The sequence below is a fragment of the Passer montanus genome, unplaced genomic scaffold (genome assembly GCF_014805655.1).
Source record: "Passer montanus isolate IOZ18808 unplaced genomic scaffold, ASM1480565v1 scaffold57, whole genome shotgun sequence".
Taxonomy (NCBI): Eukaryota; Metazoa; Chordata; class Aves; order Passeriformes; family Passeridae; genus Passer; species Passer montanus.
In genome coordinates this window covers 2697465-2725332 of record NW_024370705.1, presented here as the reverse complement: position 1 = coordinate 2725332, position 27868 = coordinate 2697465, and the positions used below count along the sequence as shown (strand labels likewise).

The window sequence follows — 27868 nt, the reverse complement described above, 5'->3', positions numbered from 1 at the left end:
TGGCTTTCAAAGAGGGCTTCCTGGAAAAAGTAAGATATTAGGAAGACCTGTGGGAGCTGTTTACTCACCAGCTGCAGGTGTCTAAGATTCGTGCTTTGGTGCATCAGTGCTAAACAATGCACATGGCTGGGTTTGGTACTGGATTTTGTCCAGGAAAAACCGTATTTTCAGCAGACTTCTGATGAAAATGGGTCAGCGGGCGGTGAGCGTGAGAGTTCTGGGTGGTTCCTTAGAGTCTCCTTAGTTAAGGACACTTGGAGGACCTGGCAGTGCTGTAACTGCCCAGTGACATGATGCTACTGCAGCCTCTGGAACAGAAAATACAGGGTACAGCTGGGACAGTGGCCACACACCTCTGCACTTCAGCTGGGACAGCTGGAATCAGGGAACAGAGCCCTGTCCATGTGTAGGGATTGTGCAAATAACACCCTTCTGAGCAGCTGGGAGTCCTGTGGATCCTATTGACAGCATTTCTTCTGCTCTGGGGCCATTTGCCTACTCACAGGGTAGAAACTGTGGATTTCAAAAGAGCAGTTTGTGTAAATGAGGGCAGATTTGAAGAATAACACACGTCCTCTGCTCCCTCTCTCCCACACCCTTCAGAGAGCCAATAAAGGCAGCAAGGTCATTGAGAGGTTGAAGAAGAAGCTGTCGGAGCAGGAATCCCTGCTACTGCTGATGTCTCCCAACATGGCCTTCCGGGTACACAACCGCAACGGCAAGGTGAGAGCACGCGTCACCCTCAGGGCTCCTGGGGGCTTGTGGCTCAGACTGCTCGTGCTCCTGCACAGCAAGGCTTTGTGGCCTCTGCTGTGTGTCCTCAGAGCACTTTCCAAGCTGCAGACACCTCACCCTTGCTGTGCCAAAGTTATGATGGCATCCTAGAAGTGTGTGGCTAATTTGCAGTCAAGACTGGCATTTAAGAAATAACCACAGAAGTGAATCCCCTGCCTCAGCACCAGACCAGCATGTCACTGCTTCATCAGTGCCTAGGCCTGTGCTGGAGGCTTTTGGCATTCCTGGTGCAGCTGAATTCCTACTGTGAGGAGTAGCACAAGCTGCCATGGGAGCTGCTGCAGGGCCACAGCTGCCCTTGGCAGGGTGGGACTCTGTGAGCCCTGACTGTCCATGTTGGTACTGTGGGCACGTTGCCAGAGCCCAGCCTGTCTTGACAGAGATGTGATGCAGGATAAGTGGCAGGAGTGCCAGCAGAACAGCAATTTGCACTGGGGGAGGGTGGGAGCAGGCAGGCCCTGCCCTCAGTGCTGCATCAGACTAATGCATAGCCCATTTCCTTCTGTGTTCCTGGGTAGAGTTACACATTCCTCATTTCATCGGACTATGAAAGGGCAGAGTGGAGGGAGAATATCCGGGAACAGCAGAAGAAATGTGAGTATCCCTCAGCTGTCATTGGTACAAATACTGTGATCTGAAGAGAGCAGGGCTCCAGAGGACGGTGTGGGACAGGCTTCCCTGCCAAAACAGAGATCTGCATTGAAATCCACAGCACAATATGGATGTCTCCTGTCCAAGGCTATTTGGGGAATTTCTGCTGCAGCAACATGTGAGGAATGTGTAGAGAGAGCAGTTAGTAAGTACATGTGTGTAGAGATTCTCCCATTTACCCTGGAGATCCGAGCTCAGTGCAGTTCCAGGGAGAGGGAAGAGCCGTACCCTTTTCCCTGGCTCCATTCAAAAGAAACTTAGTTACGTTTATGGCATGGTGTTTTTAGCTTTGCCAGGAACTAAGAACCCCTCTAATTCTGGTGAGCCATCCTGACACTTGGAAGAATAACTGAAAATGCCCCCAGCAGAGCTGGGCTGCAGCAGCAGCAGTACTGCCCTGAGCAGCTCGGTGCTGCTGCTGAGCAGTGCCCAGGAGCACTGTCCTGTGTGTGCCCAGGAGCACTGGTCCTGTGTGTGCCCAGGAGCACTGTCCTGTGTGTGCCCAGGATGAGGAGCCCAGGGAGCACTGTCCTGTGTGTGCCCAGGATGAGGGGTCATGCATCCAGCCTCTCCTTGGAATTTTTACTCCTCCCTCTTTCAATCTCCTTGGCAGGCTTTAAAAGCTTCTCACTCACATCGGTGGAGCTCCAGATGCTGACAAACTCCTGTGTGAAGCTTCAGACAGTGCACAACATTCCCCTCACCATCAATAAGGAAGGTAAGACCTTTGGGTTTTGCTTTCACATGGTGCAGCTGCAGTGAAACACTCTCCCTGCCTGATTTTGTGCTTTCCCCTAGAACTGTTCTTACTGTTCCCTTTTGCTACAGGTTGCAGGCATCCTCCAGTACACATTAATCAACTATTAAATGGTCCTGTTGTGCAAGGTATTGGAGTGCCTGGTGGAGTCCTAGCCTGGGACAGCTTTGAGCTATGTCTGAGAATTCTTTGGAACAAGACTAGTTGGCCAAAATTGTGTCAGAGATCATCCTAAATTACTACTTAATCTGCTAGTGTAGACTTAGCCTCTGTAATTTACTTTTTCTCCTTTGAATTTCTTCCATGCTGTCTTGCTGATGAACGCTCAGTGTAAAATTCCCCCAGTGCCAGAAGGTATCACAGGTGCCAACTGTGGAACTGTCTCCTGTCTTGCTGATGTGGCTGTTACTTGCTCCTGCCATCCTTGGGGACAGTTCACCCTCTGCTCTTTAACCTGCGTAGTATCAGTCTCATCACTCTCACTCTTGGCTCCACTGTGAATGTAACAAAATCCCTTGGGTCTTTTGTACAGATGATGAATCCCCAGGTCTCTATGGATTCCTGAATGTCATTGTCCACTCTGCCACGGGATTCAAGCAAAGCTCAAGTGAGTTCTGGGACACACAGGAGGCACTAATAGGGGGTGATAAGCCATGTGCTGGGACAGCTGGGCATGGATTGCAGATTCTGTGGTGATGGTGAGGAGGAGAGGGGTTTTGGGGAACTGGAAGTTCTACTCTTAACTCCCAAAAAGATCAGCATCAAGGATTGAGCACACAGCATTTATTGTTAGGCCTAGTCTGGTTGAGGTTTTAAGCAGTGTTTGCTGATTACCCAGCTGTTCTGGAAACAGCATCCTGAATTCTTTCAGCTGTATTTTGTTTCACAATGAAAGAATAAAAGGTGTTCTCTGGTATCCAGAATTTTTGTTGGGAAGAAAGTGGTGTTAAAATTCAGGGGAATGACTTGACAGAAGGATCAAAAAAGGTGACAGAGCTTCTTCAGGACAGTGGGGCCGATGAAGGTGACGAGATTTGTATGGGATGGTGTTACTGGTACTAATGCAGAGATGATGGAAATGAAGGCACCTTGTGCAACTGATTAATGCAAGTTAGGAGATTCTAGATATTTTTTTGAAGTTTTTGTCTCCCCTGTCTCCCCTCCTCAGATCTGTACTGCACGTTAGAGGTGGATTCTTTTGGGTATTTTGTGAACAAGGCCAAAACTAGAGTTTACAGAGACACCACGGAGCCCAACTGGAACGAGGTAGGTTTGATTTTTCTTGATGTGCCTTGTTCCATGTGCCAAATATCAATGCATGATGGGCAGAAAACCTGCCAGTGGAAGAGGCTGCTGCATGCTCAGCACTTGTGCTGCAGATGCTGCTTCTCAGAAAACACTCTTCTGCCAGGTTCATTTGGCTGTCAGGGCTTGCAGAAGATTTTCTTTTGGATTAGTAATCATTAAACAATTTGATACAAATGGGTCTTGTCCAGTATTTAATCTTTTAAACAGATGCATGCTTGATAATTTTTTTAAGACACAAGTAAAAATATGTTGAAGATGGTTTTGTTTATTTGTTGAGAGGGGCAAGAATTAGCTATAGACATTTTGCCTGTTTACAGCCAACTCAGACCTGCTGGTGAGCAAAATTTCTTACATGGAAGGTGAGAAAATTTGTGTCTTTGAATAATGCTTTGCTGAGACCTGTGAAATCTGACTAAGGAGTGAACCATCTTAGTCTCCAATTTGACCACCTTATAGATACAAAATACAATTTCAGCATATTTCTAGACGAGTTCCACTAGGGAGGAGGTTTTGGCCAGTCCTTAGGTGGTGTTCTGATGAGTATTAAAGAGGCTGTATTGATTATTCTGAGAGTGGTGTCCTGTTGTGATGCAGCCATTGCTCTTTCCTTTCCTGGTGCCCTGCAGGAGTTTGAGATTGAGCTGGAGGGCTCACAGACACTGAGGATTCTGTGCTATGAAAAGTGCTACAACAAAACTAAGCTGACCAAAGAGGATGGAGAGAGCACAGATCGTATCATGGGCAAAGGACAGATCCAGGTAAGACTGTGCTCAACTCATTCCTGACACCCTCACTGCAAAACATCACAGGACTTTGGAATCCTGCAGTTCACCACAGAGGCTTTTTCTGCCTTCTGATTGTCTCGGCATTGAAGATTTTTCCCTCAGATAGTGAGGTACACAGTGTGATTTACAGGCAGGAAGTCAGCAGCTTTGTCCCTCTTGCTTTGTGCCCTGTGCCTGCTCCATGGAATAACTGCTTGTTTTGATCTCTCATTTGCCCATTAACTTCAAAACTTCCACACCAATGTATAGGAACTGCCCCTGGGCACTGGTGAGGATGCTTCGTTTGTGACAGGAGGATGCAAGAATATTCTCCCTACTCTGTAAATGATGTGCAGAAAGGCTGCCATCTGTGTGTGCTGAAGGTGATGGATGTGTTGGCCAGGCCCTGGGACAGCATGCCTGTCCTGGTGACTGCCATGCCCAGAGTGTGGTGTCCATGGCAGCATCTGAGGAACATTTCCATTGCTGGGAATTGGCCTGGGACACTCTGTGTGGCACATGTGTCATGCAGTGGGGGAGGTGATGATTGCAAAGGGCTGCTGCACTTGGGGAGCTGCTGTGTGACAGAGCACTAAAGCTGGATGTAGGAGAAATCAGGCCTTGTGTGGAGGAAGACATGGGCAACATATGTCCCCATCCTGTTCCAGTGTGTTGAACTGTCTGTCCACAGCTTTAGGAAGGTTTTTAAGTGACTGCTCTGAGGACACATTCTTTGTGTTGGAGTGGCTGTTGAACAGAACAGGGACTCTGCCCAGATGCCTTTTCCTTTCTGGCATGTTTAAAGGTCTCACCAGTTCCCTCCATTTAGGTCTGGCTGTTATCTCCCTGTGGATGACAGCTTTCCCTGGCCATCACTGGGTGATGGTCGTGCAGACCAAGGCCATTTGTGGGATTGCAGAAGCAGCTCAGGGTGAGGGTGGCCTGTGGGATCACATCCCACCTTTGCCCTGGCAGGGTTCATTGCCTAAATGACTTTGATCAGGCCTCTTCCTTCCCCCTCTCCTGTCCTCAGGGAGAGCTTTTGTCTCAAATGCATGGTGGGATTTGGAAGGGAATTTTTTTTGTGTGCAGATCAATAAATGCCAGCACAGGCTGGCTCCTGTGTGTGTGTCTCTGCTGACCAGAAATCCCTGTGTCCCTTCAGCTAACAAAGGCTGTTTCCACAGAGCTGAGCAACTACAAAAGAGCAAGTCTTCAGCCCTGAAATGCCCTGGAGATTTGTGTGCTCATAACAGAGAACCCTGAAATCACTGACCTGCTAAATTCTACAAATATGTTACATAGACAGATTTTTAAAAACCAAATCTTTAAAAATATTTTAGTCTTTTAAATTTTTGGCAATTTTTTTCCTTCTCACAGCTGTGGGCATTTTTATGCACAGCAGTAGTATATTTTTGTAAATATATTTTATACTTAAGGAAATTAAAATTCTCTTTGATGGCAATTAAATATTAATTGCATCTTGATTCTTTTAGAGAAACCTAGACAGTGGGAACGTTAAAAAATCAATTAAAATGTTTTTAATCAATGTGCAAATGTTTCATTCTGTTGTATCATAAAAGGCACATGCAAAAGCTCTTTTGCTTTCTGTAAATCCCCTTTGCAATTTATAAAGAAACCTGATGAATTGCCAGAATAACCCCTTAATTTTCAGTGATTTCTGTCCTATTGTGGATTTCAAACCCTGTTGAATCAGAGAGAAGTCATATGACAGTCTGGTAAGATTGTGGATTGATAAAAATTATTAAAGGTTTTGATTTTGGTTTAGTTCTATTTTTGAAGTAAACACCATTTCTCTGTTAAGAAACCATAATAATGCAACAACAAAATCTGATTGCAGCCTGAAGGTTGGCTGTTCTCCCAGGTGCTTTTATATAAAATTCTGTTTACCTTAGAGTTTGTAGTTTATCCTGGGTTTCTGATTTGTTGATGCACTGTTATTATTCAGCCCAAGTCTGTCTAAAGGCAAGGTCTGTGAGGTTGGGTGAGGATTTTTGTTTCATAAATTCCTTTTAGTTAAAAACTCTGGGAACATGAAGAGTCGTGCCTGCATCCTCCTGTTGATAAAAGCAGAGAAGTTTCTCTGTTGGCCAAAGTGCAGTGTATTGTTAAGCCACGTCTTATTGTAAATATGCAACTTCCCATACTGGGAATTCTGACTCACCAAATACTGAGCCTCAGTGATGGAGACAATCAAGGAGACTAGGACTGTTTTGGCTGTAAAAATGTTTATTAAATCTCTCCGTTACATTACGGCAGTGAAGGAAGGAAGGCTGGAAATTGGTCCATGTCACAAGTTTCCAGGAATGGGCAGCAATTTTAATAGCTCCCATTGCTCATATTTTCTTTTCCTATGGAATATTTTATTTGTCTGTCTTTCCAGCCAGATGCAAGACCTGCTTCTTTCCTGCAAGTTTTTTATCTCTGAAATGTGAACCCATGAGGTTTTAGTGTAGGAGAACTTCCTGTAAATGTGGGAGTGAAGTCCTCAGCAGACCTGGGCACAGCATGCTGGGTGTGCAGTGTTGAACTGACTGGCACACGTGGCTGGGGGCTTCTCTGCACCTCAGGCATGAGAAATACTATTCCTGACTACACTGTGAAACTGAAATGACTGGGGGAGCTGGAGGAGGATGGAGTGGACTTCACATGATGGGAGGAAATGTGAGACTTAGTTCAGCTGTGGGCATAAGCCCCTCTCATTGTGAGCACCCTGGGCTTTTCTTTCTGTTGGTACCTTGCAGTCCATCTTTGGCACTTGGCTGGCCCTTTGGCTCCTTGAATTCTCACTTCATGTGGCACACACGTCCCCATGTTTGGAGTGCAGCAGCCTTTTTTTGGCATTGAGACTGTACCATTGGGCACGTGTCAGCAGGACCAGCCTGTCTGTGAGTGAGTGAAGTGATACTTCACCCTGTGATCCAGCTCCTCCCACTGGTGCCTCCTAGAAATGTCATTTCCTTTGCTGTTTTCTTTTTCTGCATGATCAGCTCAAGCTAAATATTTCCTTCTCCCTCACAGCAGTGCTGGAAAATCAGGGAGGATGTGACCTTAGATCACTCATTCTGTGGAGCAGCACCATTCCTCTGTTGCCTTGCAGATCACTCTTAATTATCTGGGATGTCTCATAGCAGTGCCCATGGCTATTTCAGGCATTAGGCTGTTTCCCTTATAAACCAATTGTCCCATGCTGCACCTCCCAAGTGTTAACTTGGAAACCTCTTACTCACTCAAGCTTGTTTAAACAGTTTGCTGAAGCAGAACATTGTCCCAGCAGTGAAAATAGGGGGGAAATGAAGAAGGCAATGGGTCATGCCTAAAGGGCAATGGTGGGAAAGATTAACCTGTCAGTGGGGAGCTGTGAGAAGAATGGGGTTATGGCAGGACTGGGAGTTCCCAGCAGCAGTGAGGCTCTGACAACATGTATGTCACATTAGTTACAGTTCAAAATTGATGGAGTGTAAAGTTGCCTGGGAAATTTAATAAAGGGAAGAAGTAATGTGAATGAATACATAAAACACACTAACCTTAATGTTCCACAGTCCATGCTCTTTCATTTCCACTGAGGCTTCTTTGTTTTTCCCTCCTTCTGCATGTTTTCTTTTTTCTCTGGGGAAAAAGAAATCATGATCAAGCTCTCTGTGGTGGTTCCTAGGGCAGAGCACAGGCAGCCTTCCTAGTGCCTGGCTTGCATTTGCCAGAGGAGCATCCCCAGTTTGCCTTTTTCCAGTTCTCACCATGCTGCTGTGCACTCTCAGCCTTTCCTGACTGCTGTGCCCTGTCTGAATTCAGTGCTGAGCTGCTACAAGGGCCAGAGACCTGCAGAAACCCCCGTGGTGCTGAGCTGCTTTGTTCTCTCGTGTTTTGGGCAGGATACAGAGAGGTATTGGCTTGATTCATTAGTGACTTTGGGGCTGGAGCTTGCCACTGCAAATACCAAAGGCCACAAGGGGACTGGAGGGAGCAGCAAACAGACAGAGTGCTTGGTTTGTATTTTCCTGTTCAGCATGAGCTTTTGGTGGGGGCTGTGCAAAGCCCATGAAATGCAGTCTGTGAGGGTTTTAGCAGGTCTGTCCTATTTGCACAGAGCATGGAAACAACACAGTGGCTCTGCTTCAATGGAGATGGGGCAGGTCACTCAAACCAAGCAACTGTTTGGAGGAACTGTGTAGAGGAGCAGTAAATTCCACTGTCAAATGCAGAGGCAGCAGCTGCACAGTGCCTCCCCTGCTTGAGCTGGCACAGCTTGCTCAGAGCTGCTTCCCTTTGCCATGCTGGCCATGGATTGCATTCTTCTACTCAGTGTTCCTTCTTTCAGGTCACTGATCTCCAAATCAGGCCAGAAGACAGCATGGCCCCATTTGTCCTCTGTGCTGGAGCATCACTCTTGCTAGCTCATCGTCCTCAGTGTGCTCTCTCCCTGCCTGCTCCAGTTGTCCTTTCCCTCTGTTGCTCTTGCTGGCCTCAGAAGGTCAGTCATCACTTGGGACCACGACTGAAGCTTGATTGAAGTCCCAGTGACAGTTCTTGGTTTCCTGTTGACTCTGTTACATCCTGCTGTGACTTATCAGACTGTTAGACCTGATCTTCCTGTCTCACTCAGTGTTGCTGAGAGTTTATTCAAGCTTTGCTCTTTTAATAGCTTCCATCATTTTGCTTTGTTATTTAAAAAGCACCTTGGAGGAGTTTGGTTTTTTTCCCCTTAATTACTGTTGTTATTGCCAGTGATTTCTGCAGGGTTGGCTGGGTCAGCCAGCCGTGGTGCCTGTTCTCCCTGGCTGTCCCCATTCAGTACAAGGCATTTTCCAGCAGGAGTCAAACAGTAGGAGGGAGTGCAGGGGTCCTGCCAGCTCTGCAGGAGAGCTGAGAAACAAGGGAGCAAGAGGCAGCAGCAGGTTCATGGAGGTTTACTGGTAGTCCTGGCTCAGCCCCAGCAGTTATCCAGCGAGGAAAAGTCTCTGTGAGCTCTCAGCTCTAGCAAGGAAAAGTCTTTGCGAGTTCTCAGCTCCAGCACTCTGCTTCTGTTCATTTTTTGCAGCAGAGTCAAAGTTGCTCTTGAGAGAGAGCAGGATGGTTTTATTTTTAAACAGCTATTTACTTGATTTTGTTCTGTGCCGTGGCAGGAATTCCCTGGTCATTACTGAGACATACCCAGTAATACCAGTTAGCTTAAATAAACTGTAACTGGATTCTGCTGGACTCTCCCTTTAAAGTTTTTGGCAAATATTCAAACCCTCTTTCCCCTTTAGTCTTAAACTATAAATAATATAACTCCCTGCTATAAATAATACACTCAGTGACTCCATTCTAAAAACACATGGAAAACTGGTTCCCAGCAAGAGGATTGGCTGTGACTGTGTCCATCAGCAGGGCCGTTTTGGCAGCTTAACCAGATGACTCCTCAAAGCTGGAGATCAAGCTTTCAGGAATACTTAGCATGGTTGCTGCTCATAGGAAACCAGACACTTCAGAAATGGTTTCCTCTTGATTCTGGGAAAGAATTCAGTTGTTGAAAGAAATCAAGCTTCCAGCACGGAAGTTCAGGGTAGAACAGCCTAGAAGCTGGCCAGCTGTAGGGCCCTTGGCCAGCCCCACAGGCGGGGCGGATCTGTTCTGCCGGAGTTAAAAGCGAACCCCCTCGGCGAGCAGTCCTGTGTTTGGGGTCGCTGAGGCACCGAAGCCAAGCACTGCTGCCCATCAGCCCCCAGGTCCTTTGCACAGTCCCAAAATGTGGGAGCTGCTGGTTACTGACAATTCCTTGCAAGGGCTCTTCAGGAGTTTCTGCCAGCGTTGCACCTACAGGAGCCGGTCCAATTCCACAGGGAAGCACGTGTGTGCTGGCAGCATCCCGCTGTGGGCCCACGTCCGCGACAGAGCGCGCAGGGACAAGGTCGGCCTCGCTTGTTCTCTTGCTGCTTGGGGTCTCTGCACTGGGAGGAAGAAGGGAGGAACTTTGCTCTCTGCTGCTTACCTTTCTCTGGGGAGTGGGGAAGGTTAAGGTGGGGGCTTGTCTCTGGAGCTGTCAGCAGCACTGGGCTGCTCTGTTGAGGATCTGAGTGCGACCATGACCGTGTCTAAGCTCTCCCAGAATTTCCTGCAGCTGCCATTGTTCCAGCATTTCCCTCCCCTGCCAGCGCTCTCTGGCCCTGCACGGGGCTCTGTGAGAGGGGGGAGCTGTGCTGCAAACCAGCTCTGGTTATTTGCTGACAGCAGTAAACTCAAAACAGTTTGCTGCAGTTGACTCCTCCTGGTCTTATGTGCCTCCGTGTTCAAGAGCCAAGTGTTACAAAGCTGTCTCAGGAGGCACTGAATTCTTGCCTTGGCTGGTTCCAATGGCTGATCAAGCCCCCAAGAAGACAGCTCCTCGTCTCTCTTGCCAATCTCCCTGGAGCTGAGTGCCACTCCTCAGCCCTTTGGATGTGTTTGGGCTCTCCCAAGGCAGTAGTGGAATTGCTGGGTGACATTCTAACACTTGAGTCAGCTGCTCCCCAGCCTCACAGCTGTCCACTCGAGAGACCAAGCAAAGCTGAAAATGAGAGATTGGAACTTGTTTCTGTTTAATGAGTGCCTGCAATAGCAGGGCCTGGTGTTCTTCCTGCCTCTATGCTCAAATAGAAATGAAAATGAATAGGCTGTTTGAAGGACAACTTTCCATGACTTCTCAACAGATTCAAATATTGGTTGTGCTCCCTGAGGTTGCCTTTATTGTTGAGCAGATACTGCTGTCATGTTGCTGGGTTTTCCATGTGTATGAACCCTCATCAGCCATGTTTAGAGAACTGCACAATATCCAAAATCTGGTTTCCCTGAAACCAGGGAAACTTTGGAGTGTGGGTTTTCCTATGGAAAGGAAATAACAAGGTAAAAGTGATTATGCTCTGCTCACTTGCAGAAGCCTTCCAGGCTAGCTGCCTTCTCTGAAGTCTGTTCCTAGCTCATGGGTAACTTCTGTTTTCCAGCTGGACCCACAGGCACTGCAGGACAAAGATTGGCAGCGCACAGTCATCTCAATGAATGGGGTAAGTGTGGCAAACAGAAATTAGCTTTGCTTCTGTACCTCCTGTGGGCTTTATTTCTTTGCTCTTCATTGCAGCATGAAGAAAAGAAAATGTTTAAAAAGTAACAGCTGTTCTGTTTGGTTCAGGTGGAGGTGAAGCTGTCAGTGAAGTTCACCAGTCGGGAGTTCAGCCTGAAAAGGATGCCGTCCCGCAAGCAGACAGGCGTGTTCGGGGTCAAGATTGCTATTGTCACCAAGTGAGCTCATGGGTCACCTTTCTCCCCCTGTGTTTCAGAAGACAACTGGCCAGTGGGGTGCACTTGCCTGTGTCCCCTTGAGGGGTTTGGCAGTCCAGCTGCTCCACTAGTGTAGATGTGGCTGCAGACAGGAGATGCTTTACAATCTCTGAGCTTCACTTTTTGCAGAGATAAGAAGCAGTGTGCACACAGGCTGTTTACTGACAGCCCGTCACTCCTCTGAATTCCGGAAATCCCCCTTGCACTTGCCTTCTCCGTAGTTAGCTGACATGGTCACAAATTTCCAGAGCCACTGAACAGTGATGTTTCCTTTCCATAATCAAAAATGTTCAAGGTCTTTGGATCCCATTGTATTATTTTAACCCCTGATCTTTTGTCATGAATCATTTGCCAGCAGAAACCTGTTTGTTCTGCTGTATGGTTTGGGAAGTGTGGTATTTCCTCCCCATGGAATTGCATCAGTTTGAAAGCAACAGAGTTGCTATGGATCCAAGGGTTGTTTGGGAATCCTCTGATTACCTGGGCAGAGTCACAGGCTCTGGGGGCACTGGGACCTGGCCAAGAGCTCAGGAAGGCTGCAGAAGAGCCAGAGCAAAGCTGATACAGTCAGAAAACCCTCTGCAGTTTTAAAAGGAGTTTTTCAGCTCAGTCCTGACTGCCTGCTCAGACTTCCTACCACCCCATTTTCCAGAAGAGGTTTCCCCAGGGAAATGTCGGGGTGCTTGCAGCCTTGCTGGGGAACAGGCACGGAGGGCCTGGGCTGAACGGAGCTTTCTGTCTGGCTCCCTTAGGAGAGAGAGGTCGAAGGTGCCGTACATCGTGCGGCAGTGCGTGGAGGAGATCGAGCGGCGCGGGATGGAGGAGGTGGGCATCTACCGCGTCTCGGGAGTGGCAACCGACATCCAGGCCTTGAAAGCTGCCTTTGATGTCAGTAAGTATTTGGGGCTGATTTTTCCCTTTGCCCTCTGAGAACACGCCTGAGTTCCCTGTCAGGTGGCTGTGCTATTTTTAATCTTATGTTGCTCAAGAAGCATTAAGAAGTAAGGATTCTCACTCAAGGAAAACAGTTTTAACCCTGGCTGCATATTTTATTTACTGATATAACCCAAGACACACAACAGGATGGATCCTTGAACCAAACCATGCTTTTTTATTCTTCCCAGCAGAGATGAAATGATGGCTTTACCTGCCTTGCCAAATCTTTGTAAATGGCAGACACCTCTCTGGGGGAAAACATCAGCAATCAGAAGTCATAATTTCTTCACTGCTGTGAGGTGTCCAAATTAATAGAAGTCCTTAAAATAAAGAATGTTTTGTGAAAGCCAATGTTCCTTAGAACTAGGAGGGGTATTTATGAATACCACGGGTGGGTGGTCAGGGCTTCTGTCCCTAACTCCATCTGGACTCATATGCACAGGCTTAGAAAATTAGATCACTTTGAGCAACCTTTGCAAAGCTCTCTTTGATCTCGAGCAGAAAAAGGCTCCTTACTGGTGCTACATTTAAAAGAGTGGCCAAAAGGCACCTGAGGTCATGCAGGTGAAATGCTTCTGAATTGCTGAGGTACAAAAAGTGAAATTTTTCCCTACTTTCAGCTTCCATGTGATGGTCCAAGAATAAAGAATGTTTTGTGAAAGCCAATGTTCCTTAGAACTAGGAGGGGTATTTATGAAACTTGGGGGTGGGTGGTCAGGGCTTCTGTCCCTAACTCCATCTGGACTGATATGCACAGGCTTAGAAAATTAGATCACTTTGAGCAACCTTTGCAAAGCTCTCTTTGATCTCGAGCAGAAAAAGGCTCCTTACTGGTGCTACATTTAAAAGAGTGGCCAAAAGGCACCTGAGGTCATGCAGGTGAAATGCTTCTGAATTGCTGAGGTACAAAAAGTGAAATTTTTCCCTACTTTCAGCTGGTCCAAAAACTGTTCAAGCCACACTCCAACAGTCACAAGATCTGTGCCAGACACCCAAATTCACCCTCTCTGCACTTTTCCTTCAGTTTCTAGTGAAATTTCCTTCTTGTGTTTTCTTTTTAATCGCCGTAAGATATCAAAAACCATGGGTTAATTGCCACTAGTGCAAGTAAGGTCTTTCACAGTTTGAAAAACAACTTTTTTCATTTCTGTAAAATGCTGGCTTACACTGGTTTATGAAACCAATGCTGGTTGGTGTTTAGTTCAGGGAGCGGGGCTGGTTTTGTTGTTCTTAATAGTAACAAAAGGGATATAAGCCCTGAATTGCCTTAGCTACACTCACTGGGGAGTTAGAGAATCTCAGAATCTCTTAGTCTAAGCTGTTAGAGGCAGAATAACAACTGCTGTCAGTAATAGAAGTTGAAATGCATATAAATACAGTCCAGTAGGGCTTGTTCAGATTCAGGCCAGGTTTTCTGGCACAGCACAGCTAGCCCTGGGATGGTGAGGTTCCCTGGCTTGATGTAAAGCAATGAAGTGTTTGCAGTCATTTGTACAGTGCTTCTCACTGGAAGGTTGCTTATTTAATCCGGAGAAATGTAAACAGGAAAACTCTCAGCTATTTGGATAGAGCCAAAAGATAAACAGACCCAAAGCAAGGACAAGAAGGAATGCAAGGCCAGCAGTTGCTTTACCCTTCCTGTACTCTCCCCTCTTTCAGATAACAAGGACGTGTCAGTGATGATGAGCGAGATGGACGTTAACGCCATTGCAGGCACCCTCAAACTGTACTTCCGGGAGCTGCCGGAACCCCTGTTCACAGACGAACTGTACCCCAACTTTGCTGAGGGCATCGGTAGGTGCAGCACCAGGAGCCCCTGGTCATGGACACTCTTCTGCAGGAGGCTGCTCTAGAGCATCATAAAAGCCGTGTATATAGTGTTGGACAAAAGCTGGAACAAGCTGTGAGGGGAGTGGATGGAGCTCAGAATGGCACTGCCCTCCCACGTGGTGCAATATGGGCGCTTGCCATGCTGTTCTGCAGCTGCACAAGGCCAGGTTTCTCAAGGAGAGGTTCAGCACAGAATGCCAGCCTGCCTGCTGGGGCCCTGCACACTCACTGCCCAGGCAGGCTCCAGGGAAAAGCCCCCTTAGGAAGGATAGGTTCAGCACAGAATGCCAGCCTGCCTGCTGGGGCCCTGCACACTCACTGCCCAGGCAGGCTCCAGGGAAAAGCCCCCTTAGGAAGGATAGGTTCAGCACAGAATGCCAGCCTGCCTGCTGGGGCCCTGCACACTCACTGCCCAGGCAGGCTCCAGGGAAAAGCCCCCTTTGGAGGGGAGGGGGATAGATACCTCATCTTATCTTGATGCAGAGAAAAACATCAATGATTGAAAGCCTCAAAGCATTTGAACTGCTTTGAAAAAGAGAGAAAATGATTCTTAATGCATTTGTGAAACAAAGGAATGAGATGCTGTGGGGTATTGATGTGCAGCTCTGACCTTCCAGCCTATGATGAGGTAGTCACAGTCCTTTTGGGACCATCTGTATTGGCTGTTCTGGGGCATGGCTCAGTCAGTCAGATTTGCACTCACTGCCTGTGGTGATGTCTTGTTCTCTGTCTTGTAGCACTTTCAGATCCTGTTGCAAAGGAGAGCTGTATGTTGAATCTGTTGCTATCACTTCCAGAACCCAACCTTGTGACATTCCTTTTCCTTCTGGACCATTTAAAAAGGTAATATGTGGTTCCTTCAGAAATGCATTTAATGTGTAAAGCATCATCTATTTTGAAAGCTATTTCTTTAAATACCTGCTGAGTCACAGAAATGAAGAAGTATTTGCTGATCTGCTGTGAAGTCTCATCAGATAACTATTGTCTCATACTCACTTAGTGAGGTAGTAAATCCTGAATTCCGTTTCCACTCATACTGAAAAAGGATTAGAACTGGAGGAAAGGAGTAACAAAAGAGTCAGGGCTTATCTATCACAAGTGCAAATTTCTGCTGCAATGTCACTGAGATTGCGCCTGCATCTGGATACACAGACCAGGAAAGGTTTTTGTATAAACCATGCAGATTTACCTATATTTAAAGTCTAGGGAACCTTGTCTCAGAAAGTGTCTGAAATGCAGTATGATCTATTTTTTAAATTCCAGCATTTTGCCTAACTGCAGTTGTCAGTTCCTTTTGTAGTAAAGTCTTTCTGATTTTATATATGTCTTTGTGATATGGTTGTACCTGTGAAAAAGTATTGCCATGCATTTGACATTAATGCAATAAGCTGGCTTAATGCTTGCCCAATGTGTTGATTTGCATAAGTATGTTGTACATACCAGAGACTGCCCCTGGAGACATGAAAGATCATCTTGTGATTGAGATTCTGGATTAAAAACCAGGAAATCTGGGCTCTAGTTGTGTTTCTGCTGCAGACTTTCCTGCCCTTGGGCAAATTTTTTAAACTTTGTGCCTCGGTTTCTCATTTATAAACCTCAGATATTTATGAAGGTCTGCTTTGTGCATTGTTTGTTCTTCCAGGGTTGCTGAGAGGGAAAGCATCAACAAGATGTCCCTGCATAATCTTGCCACTGTCTTTGGACCAACACTGCTCAGACCTTCGGAGAAGGACAGTAAAATCCCTGCTAACCCAACCCAGCCCATCACCATGACTGACAGCTGGTCACTAGAAGTCATGTCCCAGGTAAAATCCTGAATGTGCCATTCCATCTTGTGAAGACACTTTCTGGGAAAGCACAGTCCTGTGGCAGGCCTGGCTCAGTGACCCTACTGGGTTTTCATGCTCATTTTTTGGGTAAACATAAAACAACTTTTGCCCTCACACAGACATTTTAGCCTGTCTGTAGAACAGTGTTCCTTCAGGCAGGTCAGTTTGCATCTGTACAAACACAGCTTTTCATGAAGGAGTGTCTGTGTGTGCATCCTGTGTGTACTCGTGCATGGGAAGAGTTTTTGGGGAGCTGTGTCCCTGCACCATGCTGCTGGCCTGGGATAAAAGAATTGGCAGTGTTTCCACAATGCTCCTCAGCACTTAAATCACCTTCACTGATGCACAACAAAATGATTTGGCCACTGCTGCTTTTGAAGGCAGAGGATTGGAGCACAGAACCTGTGTCACTGAGTCAGACTGGTTTGTATTTCTCTGTTGAGTAATGGCAAATTCTAGACTTAATTTTTTGAGTGCTGGAGCCACCAGCATGATTTTTCCACCTGAAATCTAAAAAGAGTCTCTGAAGTATGTCAAGTTCTACAGCATATTAAATACAGCTGCTAGATGTCCCAGAGAGAGCTGTGTCACCAGCTCTCACGTAGCCAGGATGAGAATGAATTTTTACAGGGCTTTAGTATTACCTTGTCCTTTCTCTTTGCAGGTTCAAGTTCTTCTGTACTTCCTGCAGCTAGAGACTATCCCTACCCCAGACAGCAAGAGGCAAAGCATTCTCTTTTCTACAGAGGTGTAGGTGCCTGCGGTACCAACAGGACACAAACTGCTCTTGGCATAACTCTGTCACCCTGGGGAAAAGATGACTGGTGTTTCCTGTGCTGGGGAATTCTGGCTCTCAGTGCTCCTGCAGTTTGTTAACCAGAGACAAGCTAGAGAGGATGGAGAAAAACCTCCTTGTGCTGGTAGAACCAGAACTAACCGGAGATGGAGCTGTGCGGAACCTCCACTAGAAGGAGCAATAGACACTTGGACTAATGCACCACAGAATGTGGTGATTATTCTTGTTAGGAATGTGACAGAAGGTATTCCTCATTTTATGGATTTAATTTATCATAAAGAAACTTCAAGATTTCTACTGGACCACTTGATAGGACACCCCTTTTTGGGAGAGGGGGCGTTAAAGGATATATCACAACTGTGTCTTTAATAACTGCTGTTTTTCAAGTACTGTTTGAGGCCACAAAAAATAGCATTGCTTTGCAAGAGGAAGGAGAAGAGAAGGGTCTGGGATCTAAATTTCTCTCCACATAAATTCAAGTCTTGATTTGAATATGGTTCTAAAGAAATCAAAGAGTTTAATGTATAGCTAGAACTGTTGTCTGGTTGGGGGCTGGGTTTTTTTATTTTGTTTGTATGTTTTTTTGGCTCACCCAGCCCTTCCCATAGAAATTTTTGTACACCCTGGGGATGGAGATGCCCTGCTCTTGCCTATGTTGCACTTCTGATTGGTTTTGTTGGGTTGAGAGAGACTCAACAAAATTAAATAAATAAATACAGCAAATTAAAGAGAGGCAGGGAGGATAACAGTCAGTTATTCTGTTGTTTGTTTGCTTATAAAAGCAGGGGCAATATTATCCAGGAAGGATTGCTAAATTCTTTAGACCCCACCAAACTTAATGAAAATTAATTGGGAAGACTCTTAATACCCAACACTACAAAGAAAACACGTTATCTCTGCAAAAGTAATTGAAGAATTTGTGGATTAAAAAAAAAATAATCAATGGCTCTCAGTTTGGCTGGCTGCTTACTCCAGACTTTTATCAGAACATCTTTTTTTTTGATACTTGAATTTTTGGAGGCTTTGTACATTGTTTCTACAAGAGTCTTTTTCTGATAGATACAAATGCTCTGAAAAAATGCCAGAATGTACTTTGTGGACAATCTAGCAAGTAGCATGCATTGTGGATTCTCCAGAAATTCCAACTCTGTTTTAATTAAGAGCAGTGGAGAAATTTCTGCAGAACTCCATCTAGCAGTACAAAAGGTCTGGCCAAACACCAATTTTGTATTTCCCTCCCTAAATCAGTTGAAGCTACAGGGGTGGAGAAGGCAGCAGTATTTGTCCAGGGAATTGAAACTGCAGAATCTAATTGCTGGGTATCCAGAGCCAGCATTCTGGCTCTGCAGCAGTTGTGCCAAACATCCTGGGGGTGGGAGCGATGCCATTGTCCTAAACTATTCCAGCCCCCACTACTCCTACCCAGTATGCAGCATCCATTGAGTGGCATCTGTCCATCATCATCCTGGCCAAAAGCACAGCTGGAAGACAAGGGAAGGAATTGGCACAAAAAGGGGAGGAGGGAGCGAGGGACAGATGTTGAAAAATTGGTAGGGTCAGGCTGTCGACATCATTTGCAGGGAAAAATGACACAGAAAGCAACTCCTCTTGTGATGAATTGCACATTTTCTGATGGGTGATCTGCAAACTCTCAATTTAAAAACATAGCAAAGGAGTGTTTCAAGCAAATAGGAAAAAAAATTAAAGGGAAATGATTTTGTAGTCACTGTAATTCTGACTGCTGCAGAATATTAGAAATTATTGTACTGTGAAGTTGCGAAATCAGAAAGGAACAAATATAAATTTCAATTTTGTGAGTATATCAATATTTTGCATGCTTTGTAAGGATTCTTATAGGAATTTAATATTGCTTAGTATCCCTCCCTCCTTAGGTCTGGGAGCAAACCTCTTTGTAATGTAATGTACAACTAGAAATTCCTTCTCTCTTGTATGTATTTCCACGACATTCCAACTTCTGAACCCGCAAAAAAGAAAAAACTGTCTGTAGTAGGAGGTGCTTTTTGGGGGAGGGAGGGAATGAAGGCAAGGAAACTTGAAGGCTTAAGATTTTGATTTTTTAAATTTTTATATTCATTTTTTGCCTGTTTGAAGGTAAAAATTGATCACAAGACTGAAAAACCATTGACTTGAGCCATGTCGTGCAGAGCAGTAAAGCATTCTGTGTGTTTGTTTCTCTGTATTTGTTCTCCCTTTTCCCCAGCAGCTCCACAGCAATCCTTGCACTCCTGCCTGCTCCCCCTGGGGGGATGGAGCTGAGGCAGGAGCACTGCTGATGATTTCATGGGAAAGGGAGAAAACCCGAGCTACACCTGGTGCTGGGTGATAGCCTTTTCCTTTGGTGTTTGCAATCTGTGGCTGCTCCTTGCAGTGTTGAAACTGGAAAGTAATACCATAATGACTGTGCCAATTTACTTTTGCCCAACTTTTTGATTTTTATTTATATAGGAAGTTAATTTTAATATTAGATTACTGATCTATAGTATGTAACCATGAGAAAATTGCTTTTGCTTTGGTTACTGTGACAGGTTGTTGCTGTCAGTCTCTCATTACAATGCTCAGTTCTAATGTAATGTTATCTAACATGCAGGCATGTGGATCAGGGAAAAAAGTTAATTTAACTTAACCCATTAATTATTTCTGTTAAGTATGAATATGTTTTCCCCAAAGCTGGTAATTTTGGGCTGGAAAAGATAGTGGATCATATTGCTGATGATGAAATAATGGACTGATTTGAAATACGAGAATTGATTTCTTGAATTTCCTTTAATTTTGCAATTCATTTTTTTTCCAATAGTCTTATGTTTTCAGAAATTAAGTATTTCCAAAATATTTTATGTCTTTTTTCCCAGGGATGTTGGGGTTTTTGTTTGTTTGGAGGGGGTTTTTTTTGTGTTTTGGCTTTTATTTTCTTTTTTTTTTTTTTATAAGCCTTATCATACTTAAACAAAAAGGGAAATGCAAAACTTGGCTTTAGAAAAGGACTTCTGATTTCTCCTCTTCTACATTCCCTTGTGAGTTTTGTCAGAAAACTGAACTCTTTAATTTTCTGTGTTAAAAGGTACAATATAAACAACACAAGAGCAAACTAGCAAGAAGTTACCCTTTATGTGTGTACTGGGAGATTTTGCTCCTTCAGTTTCTAATGTATTGGAGAGACTTTTCTACAAATGTTGCTTTCAGGAACAGGAATCTGAAATGTTTAAATTTTCAGCTAAAGGAATTCAGGTGATGATAGTCTGTGTCTCTCCAGTTTAAGGAGGGGAATAAGCATCAGTTTCTTGGCATTTAGAAACTACCTTAAAATTCTTATGGGTTTTTTAACACTGAATAGGATTTTAAGTACAATTTTAAAAAGTTAGGTAAATGAAGGGAAAAGTTTTCAAAGACGGACAAGAAATAACAGTTACTAGCTCAGAGTCAGCTTTGTGTTTGTGTATGCTTTGTGTGGGAGGGAAGTGTCAGAAACCAAATTGAAATACATCCATTCAAATGCTGCTGGTGTTCTTTATTCTTGCACATTTTTAACAAGTTGAGGTAGTAGCTAAGCTATTTCAGGCTGTATTTTAATGCTGCTATTTTTCAGTGTATAGCTAAGGGCAGAATCCAGCAGTGGGGTGCCCTTCCTTGCCAGTGCCACTGCCCGCCTCGGCTCTGGCGCCGTCGCGCACACGCGGAATCGTCCGGCACCACGCGGCCCTCGTGGGCTTGGCCATGGGGTGGTGGAACCACAGAGGACATTCATGGGAGGTGCAGGATTTTTACAGTTCATGAGTTTTACCTGTTTAAAACTGTTTTATGGTTGTTCCTGTTTGTTTTCTATGAGTTTATTTGAACAAGGGGACTGTTCCTTAAGGCAGACCTGGATCTCCAGATTAGTTTGTCACCTGTGTAACACTGGAAGGCATCACAATGTGTTCATTTACCTTCGTGTGCCATTCTTTCAAGTGTGTATGAAATGTAAACTGACCAGTGTGGTTTTAGAAATGTTTAAAGGCTGATGGCAAAACCCCAACCTTCTCTGATTCCTCACTAGGTAATCCTTTTGTTTCAGTGCTTGGTCACCTACTGGGATAATTTTACCAGATGTGGCATTCTTCTTATGGAAGTTTTAGTATAAAATGGGAAATGTTTTAAGAAAAGGTCTTCCCCTTTCTCTTTTTACTTTAATTCAAGATGACAGGGACTTGTAATAACAGAAGACCAACACATTTGTCCAGGAACCTGGGGGGGGATTTGCTTCTGTTCCTTGAAGAAGAAAAATCTGAAAGGGCAGTTCCTCGATACAATCAAATTAATCAAATTCTCCTAGATAGTAACTTGTTTATGCCCTCTTAAATTTCTGCTCCAGGGATGTTTTTCTTTGTAGACTTTGCTAACACTGTCCTACCACCATTAGTGAAAAATAAACATGGTGCCATTCCCTTCCTTTAACACAGGGCCTGTACAACTGAGATACTGGAGCCTAGGACTAGTATTAGCAATTCTCCATTTGGAACTAGGATGAAATAAATGTTCATGTGTGTTCTGTGAGCTTTCTAATTGAAGAGAATTAAATCCATTAATTGCCCTTAAAATCAGCAGAAGCTATAAAGGAAGCACTTGTAGTTAATAGACTGTTCCTTAACAATCATTAGGCAATGAAACCATCACAAAGGGAAAAGGGAAGCAGAATTAGGAATTGCTCAAGGTCATGTTGCTTGGGACTAGAATGAGGCTCTCATTTTGAGTTACAGAATGTGGCTCATGCCCTAGATAACTGAGCAAAGGCTCTTTTGCCAGTAAATAAACATGAACATGGGAGTGCCAGGAGTTTAGCTACAGCAGCCTCAGAGTTCTGATGTGCCTCGACCCCTCTTTCTTGCTAGTGAACATTCACAGTTCAGTGCTAAGAAAACAAAGTTTATCACTTGCTCTCTACCATTTCTCCCTGAGGCATCAGCTATAGCACCTGTTTGTTAAACTAGGTGAAACCACCACAAGGAAGAAGAAGCTCCTAAACTCCTAGAACCACAAAGCTGGACTATTGTTTAAGCTACAAGTCTGTTTTTGGGCCGCCAGGATAAAATGCCACAACAGCTGTAATGACAGAAGTGTTGGGGCAGTAGGACCAAAGCAAACCTGAGTCTGTGTTGCCTCAAGTCTCCCTTCTGTGACCACATCATTAGATTTATGCCTCTCAGGTCAAGCAAATTCATAAATACTCTTTTTGAGAATTATAAAATTATTAAATTACCCCACTGTTGAGTCTCTTGCGTTACCATCTTACAGTGACATTGCTGGAGACCACTGCAAAACATGCAGAGGTTTTCACATCATTTTTTTCCTGCTGCCATGTTTCACCTCACAGTAAGACAGGTCCTTCCTTTCCCAACAGAACCACTTCACATCTTCCTGCACTGTAGCAAATACCACACTGAGAGATTCAGTTTGTAGCAGAGCTACAGAGCAGAGCCCTGGAGATAATTAAAATATTTCCAGTCTTCTTGTGCAGAGTGAACCAGGTAGTGCTAAAGTTCAGGGCTCACACCGGGCTGTGTAAAATTCTATTATTTACAGCTGTTCAAGCATATTTGGGAATTAATATAATTACAGAGTGCTCAAGCCTAGTAGAAGTGTTTGCTCTACTGCTTCTTAATAACAGTCATGTTCAAATCCACTTGTCAAAAAAGGTTCACTAGAATAGAGAAAGTTTTATTTTGTGCTAGAGCTTTTGCTTGTGTAACTGCTGTGGTCTTTTCCTCTGTGGTAGGATGTTCTGAGACTCTGAGACATTCTACAGAAGAGCTGTTTTTCTAATCTGCAGAATGATTTATACCACACGGCATTTTGTAGCCCTGTGGATGTACAAAAGGGCAGGCTTGTGTACAAAACAGCTTCCTGCCTGCAAGGAGACTCCAGCAGCTTCCTGGAGATGACCCCAGGCAGGGTCACAGCAGGCCCAGCCCACCAGTGAGCAGAGGCCTGGCTGCTGCTTGGGTGCTCCCATCTCCCCTGGGCCAGCTTGGTGAGGCTCAGGAAGCAGCTGTGAGTTCCTTCTTACTGCACCCAACCAAGTGATCAATTGCTGATCTACAGTAGCTCAAAATTCCTCTATTTTAGTCCCAATTTTGGGAGAAACAGGGGCAGTGCTAATTTGGGATTACACAAATAGCTGAAAACCAATCTGTATCTAAAACCTACTTCATATGTAGTAGGTGGTAATGTAAAAGCTGCTATAGCAAAAGGTCATTTCTCCACAAGAGCCTTTTCTATTCCCTGCCTTTTTACTGCTTCTTACAGCCTAAAAAAAGTCTTGTCTTGGGTTTCACAGTCACATGCAAAACTTGCAGAATCCTGGATAAATCTTAGCTATGCAGGGACCAATGTTTCAGGAGTAATAAGAGTGATTACCAAGGTAGCAAAAAGAGAATAAGGAATTGTTGTGTTGGGATAACCGAAAAGCATCACAATGAAACGGTGAATTTAAAATGATCTCACAACAGGACACTGAAATGTTGTCCTTTCTGTGTCTGTCCAGCAAAAAAACCAAATCAAAACAACTCAGCCTTCTCTTGCCTATGGAAGTTGTGTAGTTTGTTCTTATCTCTAGTATTATAAGTGTTTATAATCCATGAAGAATTCCAAGGAAAGGAGTTAAGACTATTTATTTAAATATAAATACAATTAAATTATATAATTAGTCCTAAATTATCAGATGTAGAAGACAAACAACTTGTTATTGTTTGGATAATTTTGGGTTTCATCAGAGCTAATACTGTTGGCATTATTTTAAGCACTACCATGTTAGGGAGTCAGTTTTTGACATTTTATCCTGCTGTTGGTAGTGCTTCAGTATCTCATAGTGCTCAGTCTTGGGGAAAGAAAACCTAATCCTAATAGTTTAATATGGAAAGGTGTTGAAACCATACTGCTAAACATCTCTCAGTTTAGGCCCAAAGGGAAGGGGAAAGGGAAAAATTGTCATTCTGGATTTTTTTTTAACTTTCTGAGAAAAGTGGTATGAAAAAGGGATCCAAGAACTGTATTTGGGGGAAAAATGTCTTAAGGCATTTGTAGCCTTTCTTTGTACACAATGTTAAATAAAATCTCCTGTATCTATGTTGTCAGGTTCTTTTGGTCTTATTTAGATAAAAGTGGGCCTGCATTACACTGAATGTGTGGATTGTATTCAGCTGAGTTTGCTGGGAATTTAACACAGCTGTTTCAAAAGAAAAGGTGTTTCTTGTTTTACAAGGTAAAAGCTGTATCACCTAAAATATAGGATAGTACAGAGAACTAACTGAAACAACTTGAATGTGTGGAAATAGTTTACATGGAAGGTAGAGGAATAGCTGAGCAACCCAGTCCATGTTCAGGTCTGTATGAATCCTTTTGTAGGAGTTCTGCTTCAAAACCCAGCCTGTCTCAGACTTTCCCCTTGTGTGCAGAGCACTTGAACTGTAGTTAGTGTTTACTAAGAAATCAGCTCTGGCCTCCAGTTCTGCAAACACTGCATGAAATTAGTGGGATTTTGTAGGAATCAGTGTGGAAACTGAATCAGTTATTTAAATCCAGTTAACTTGGTGCTTTATTTAAACATTGTTTAAATTATTAATGTAATTAAAGTACATTTATGTTTGAATATAGTCCAAATTTAATATAATATATAAACCTTTCTACAATAAAAAGATACTTGCTTGAAAGCTCTCTAGCCCATTTCATTAAGCGTGGATCACAAAGATTACAGGGTTCCATTGCAACATTGGAAGTAGATAAATGTAACTAAATGACTACAGTGTTTAAAACTACACTATCATGCCTACTCCTGAACTGAACAAAGGAGAAACTCAATGACTATTATGAATACTTCTGACCAGTGGTGTGGCTGTATAATACAAAATAGTTTTCCAATAGCTTCAGTGTGGAATTCTGCCAAATGCTTCTCCCTCTCCCAGAAAGTGAGCCCTTGAAGGGCAGCCACGTGGAACAGCAGCCCCTGGATGAGCCTGGAAGGGACCGTGTCCTGCAGCAGGCACTCTGCACCCAAACCAGCTCCTACCGTGTCCAGCTCTCCACTGCCTGCCGGCCTGGAGCATCCCAGCCACTCCTCCTGGATGCTTTTCCCCGGGTGAGCCTGGAGCAGGCCTGAGCAAAGCAGCCGGCACCTGGAACCTAAGGCTGGAGCAGGACAGAGAGAACATGAGTACAATAACCAGGATGCTCGGTGCAAACTGCTCCACCTGAGCAGGTGTCTCTCCATTTTGCAGACAGTCTGAGGCTTGGACAGGCTGCCCAGGGGCTGCAGCTCCCCTGAGGCTGCGGGATGGAGCTGTTAGTGAGAGGCAGATCAGCCGTCCTGGCTCCGAGAGGCATTTGTGTGCTCTTTGTTAGAAGCCTCCAGTTATGGAGATTCTGTAATCCTCCAGGGCAGGCTAACCCAGGACTGACCACAATGAGAGAGCTCTCCCAGCAGACAGCTGAACCACTCTCGCACACGTTACAGCACACAATACTGCCATTTAACGCATTTTTTTTCAGCGACCTTTTAAGTTCCAGAACCAAGATCCAAGGCATGTGCACTGTCAGCTAGCAGCTTGTCCATTAATTCACTGAGCTGAGCGGCTGCTTCCTGCTGCAAAACAGAAAGCTGAGCCCTTTGTGGGCTACCGTGAGAAACACATTGTTCAAAACAAATGCCGCCACTTTTCACATCCTTAACACACAAGTAGTGCCATCGAAATGCCATTTTTTAGCTGATAACTTAAAAATCAATCCAAAGGTAGAAACGGGACAACATTTTGCTGAAGGTATCATGGAGCAGAAAATGTAGCAGAATGACATTGGCCACAGTGTAGGGAAATAAATATATAAACAGCAGGATTATTACTGAGGCATAAAGGAGCATTTCACTGTCAAACGAGTGCCCCATGTCTGTGCACTGCCTGCCAGGGGAGTCCTCACCAGGCAGGAGAGGTGGAGTGACACAGAAATGTGCAGGGAAGGGCATCTCGATGAAATTGGCTTTGTAAGACACAAACAGAAAAATTTTCCCACCACCTAAATCAAACGATGTTGCAATATCTGGCAGCACACATCCTGCCAGTTTTAAAAGGAATTCTGATGTGATAGAGATATAATTTACTTTGATTTATAATATTAAAAGTTTAACTTCACCAAAGATAATGAGGAAACTGTAAATCATGCTTGCCCTACCAGTCTGCAACCTACAAATTCCATATTCCTGTGGATTCTATTCCTATGAATTCTAGGAAGGAATGTACCTCAAGGGAGAGAACATGCAACTCAGTCTTACACTGAAATGTTTCTTTTGCTAAAACAGCTGAGTTAGGAGAGAAGCTTTAGCCTGAATAGATGGAAACTTTTACAGGAATGTGTCAAATCAGCACATTTTCTTCATTACTGTGTTCACAGCATTTCCCAGACAGTGTCTGTAAATACAAACGCTGCTGTACCTCCCACCCAAGCACCCACGCTGCAATTTGGGGTTATTAACTCCAGTTGCTGGTTATTCATGACAAGTCAAACATCCTGCACAGTGATGGGCTACAAAGCTGAGCTTAGTTTAGTGCGTTTGAAGGGAGATCAGACTCTGAACGCTTGTGTGCATGTGAGTTCTTGTCACCTAAAAGAAAGCAAATCTATTTCCTACCACAATGTGCTGCTTTTGGCTGGGGTAAGTTAATTTTCTTCGAAGTGGCTAGTACAGACTATACTTTGGGTTTGTGCTGAACAATGAAGAAAACTTTACCCATTAAAGCCAGGACACACGTTTAAACATCTCCTTCTTACTCGAATGAAAAGCTGCAATTATAGATCTGGACAGCAAGGCACAGGTTTATAAGACCCACAGCTCCCTGACTCACACTTACACCTCCTGCACTGTGTGCACTTGGCGCCAAAACTTAAAATATGCATGCTTGTTCCTCGGCCCCAAAACCCCCAGAAATTAATTTATTTTTTCACCAGTCCTAGATGCAGGCCCTGGGCCGGGGCTGTTGCCACCCTCGGCAGCGGAGCTGGGGAAGGGTCTGGAGCTGGGGAAGAGTCTGGAGCACAGGTGTGATGAGGAGCGGCTGAGGGAGCTGGGGGCTCGGCCTGGAGAAAAGGAGGCTCGGGGCACCTTCTGTCCCTCCACACCTTCCTGACGGGGGGATGCGGCCCTGAGGGGTCGGGGTCTGCTCCCGGCAACAAGGATGAGAGGAACCGGCCTCAAGCTGCCCCTGGGGAGGTCTAGGTTGGACATGAGGAGTAATTTCTCCACAGAAAGGTTAACCAGACATGGGAGCCGGCTGCTCTGGGAGGCGATGGAGTCACCGTGCCGGGAGGTGTTTGAGGAAAGACTGAGCGTGGCGCTCACTTCACGGCCGTGTTCTAGATGACCTAGCGGTGTTGGGACACAGGTCAGGCTCTAGCACCTCAGAGCCTTTTCCTCCCTACCTGCAGCCGTTACCCCGCGATCCGGCGGCTCAGGTGCGGAGTTCTAGATGACCTGGTGATGTTGGGACACGGGTTAGGCTGTCAGGCTGTACCGCCTCAGAGTCTTTCCCTCCCTACCTGCAGCCGCTACCCGGCGCTCCGGAGGCTCAGGTGCGGAGTTCTAGATGACCTGGTGATGTTGGGACACGGGTTAGGCTGTCAGGCTGTACCGCCTCAGAGTGTTTTCCTCCCTCCCAGGAGCCGCTACCCCGCGCTCCGGAGCCTCAGGTGCGGAGCGGCCCCGCCGTGAGGGAGGGGCCGCCCTGAGGGAGGGGCCGCGCCGCGCACGCGCCGCCCGTGCCCGCGCCCCGCCCTTTCCCCCTCACGGCCCCCGGGCGCGGGCGCGTGCGCGGTGCCGCCAGGGGGCGGGGCGGAGGCGGGAGTGAGAGGC

The 27868-nt window shown here is 45.2% G+C and overlaps 1 protein-coding gene and 1 long non-coding RNA gene across 3 annotated transcripts in view; one reads left to right on the top strand and one right to left on the bottom strand.

Annotated features, from left to right (window-relative positions):
* Positions 1–19745, top strand: part of BCR (BCR activator of RhoGEF and GTPase) — a 94742-nt gene extending 74997 nt beyond the window's left edge. Inside the window, exons 11-23 of the mRNA XM_039725853.1 lie at positions 604–723; positions 1314–1389; positions 2060–2164; positions 2736–2810; positions 3372–3469; positions 4138–4269; positions 11256–11315; positions 11441–11550; positions 12342–12481; positions 14185–14319; positions 15093–15198; positions 15998–16160; positions 16849–19745. Of these exons, the coding sequence (XP_039581787.1) occupies positions 604–723; positions 1314–1389; positions 2060–2164; positions 2736–2810; positions 3372–3469; positions 4138–4269; positions 11256–11315; positions 11441–11550; positions 12342–12481; positions 14185–14319; positions 15093–15198; positions 15998–16160; positions 16849–16938 (1410 nt within the window). The 3' untranslated portion in view covers positions 16939–19745. The remainder of the gene's footprint in view (positions 1–603; positions 724–1313; positions 1390–2059; positions 2165–2735; positions 2811–3371; positions 3470–4137; positions 4270–11255; positions 11316–11440; positions 11551–12341; positions 12482–14184; positions 14320–15092; positions 15199–15997; positions 16161–16848) is intronic.
* LOC120510247 lies at positions 88–27613 on the bottom strand. 2 transcript variants are annotated; one of them, XR_005629443.1, is made up of 4 exons: positions 27439–27613; positions 25040–25158; positions 7824–7905; positions 88–308 (listed from the first exon to the last, which is right to left on the bottom strand). It is a non-coding gene; the product is annotated as an uncharacterized LOC120510247 (long non-coding RNA). The 2 variants fall into 2 exon arrangements; XR_005629442.1 differs by lacking the exon at positions 88–308 and having other exon boundaries at positions 4282–7905.
* Between the last annotated feature and the right edge of the window lie 255 nt (positions 27614–27868).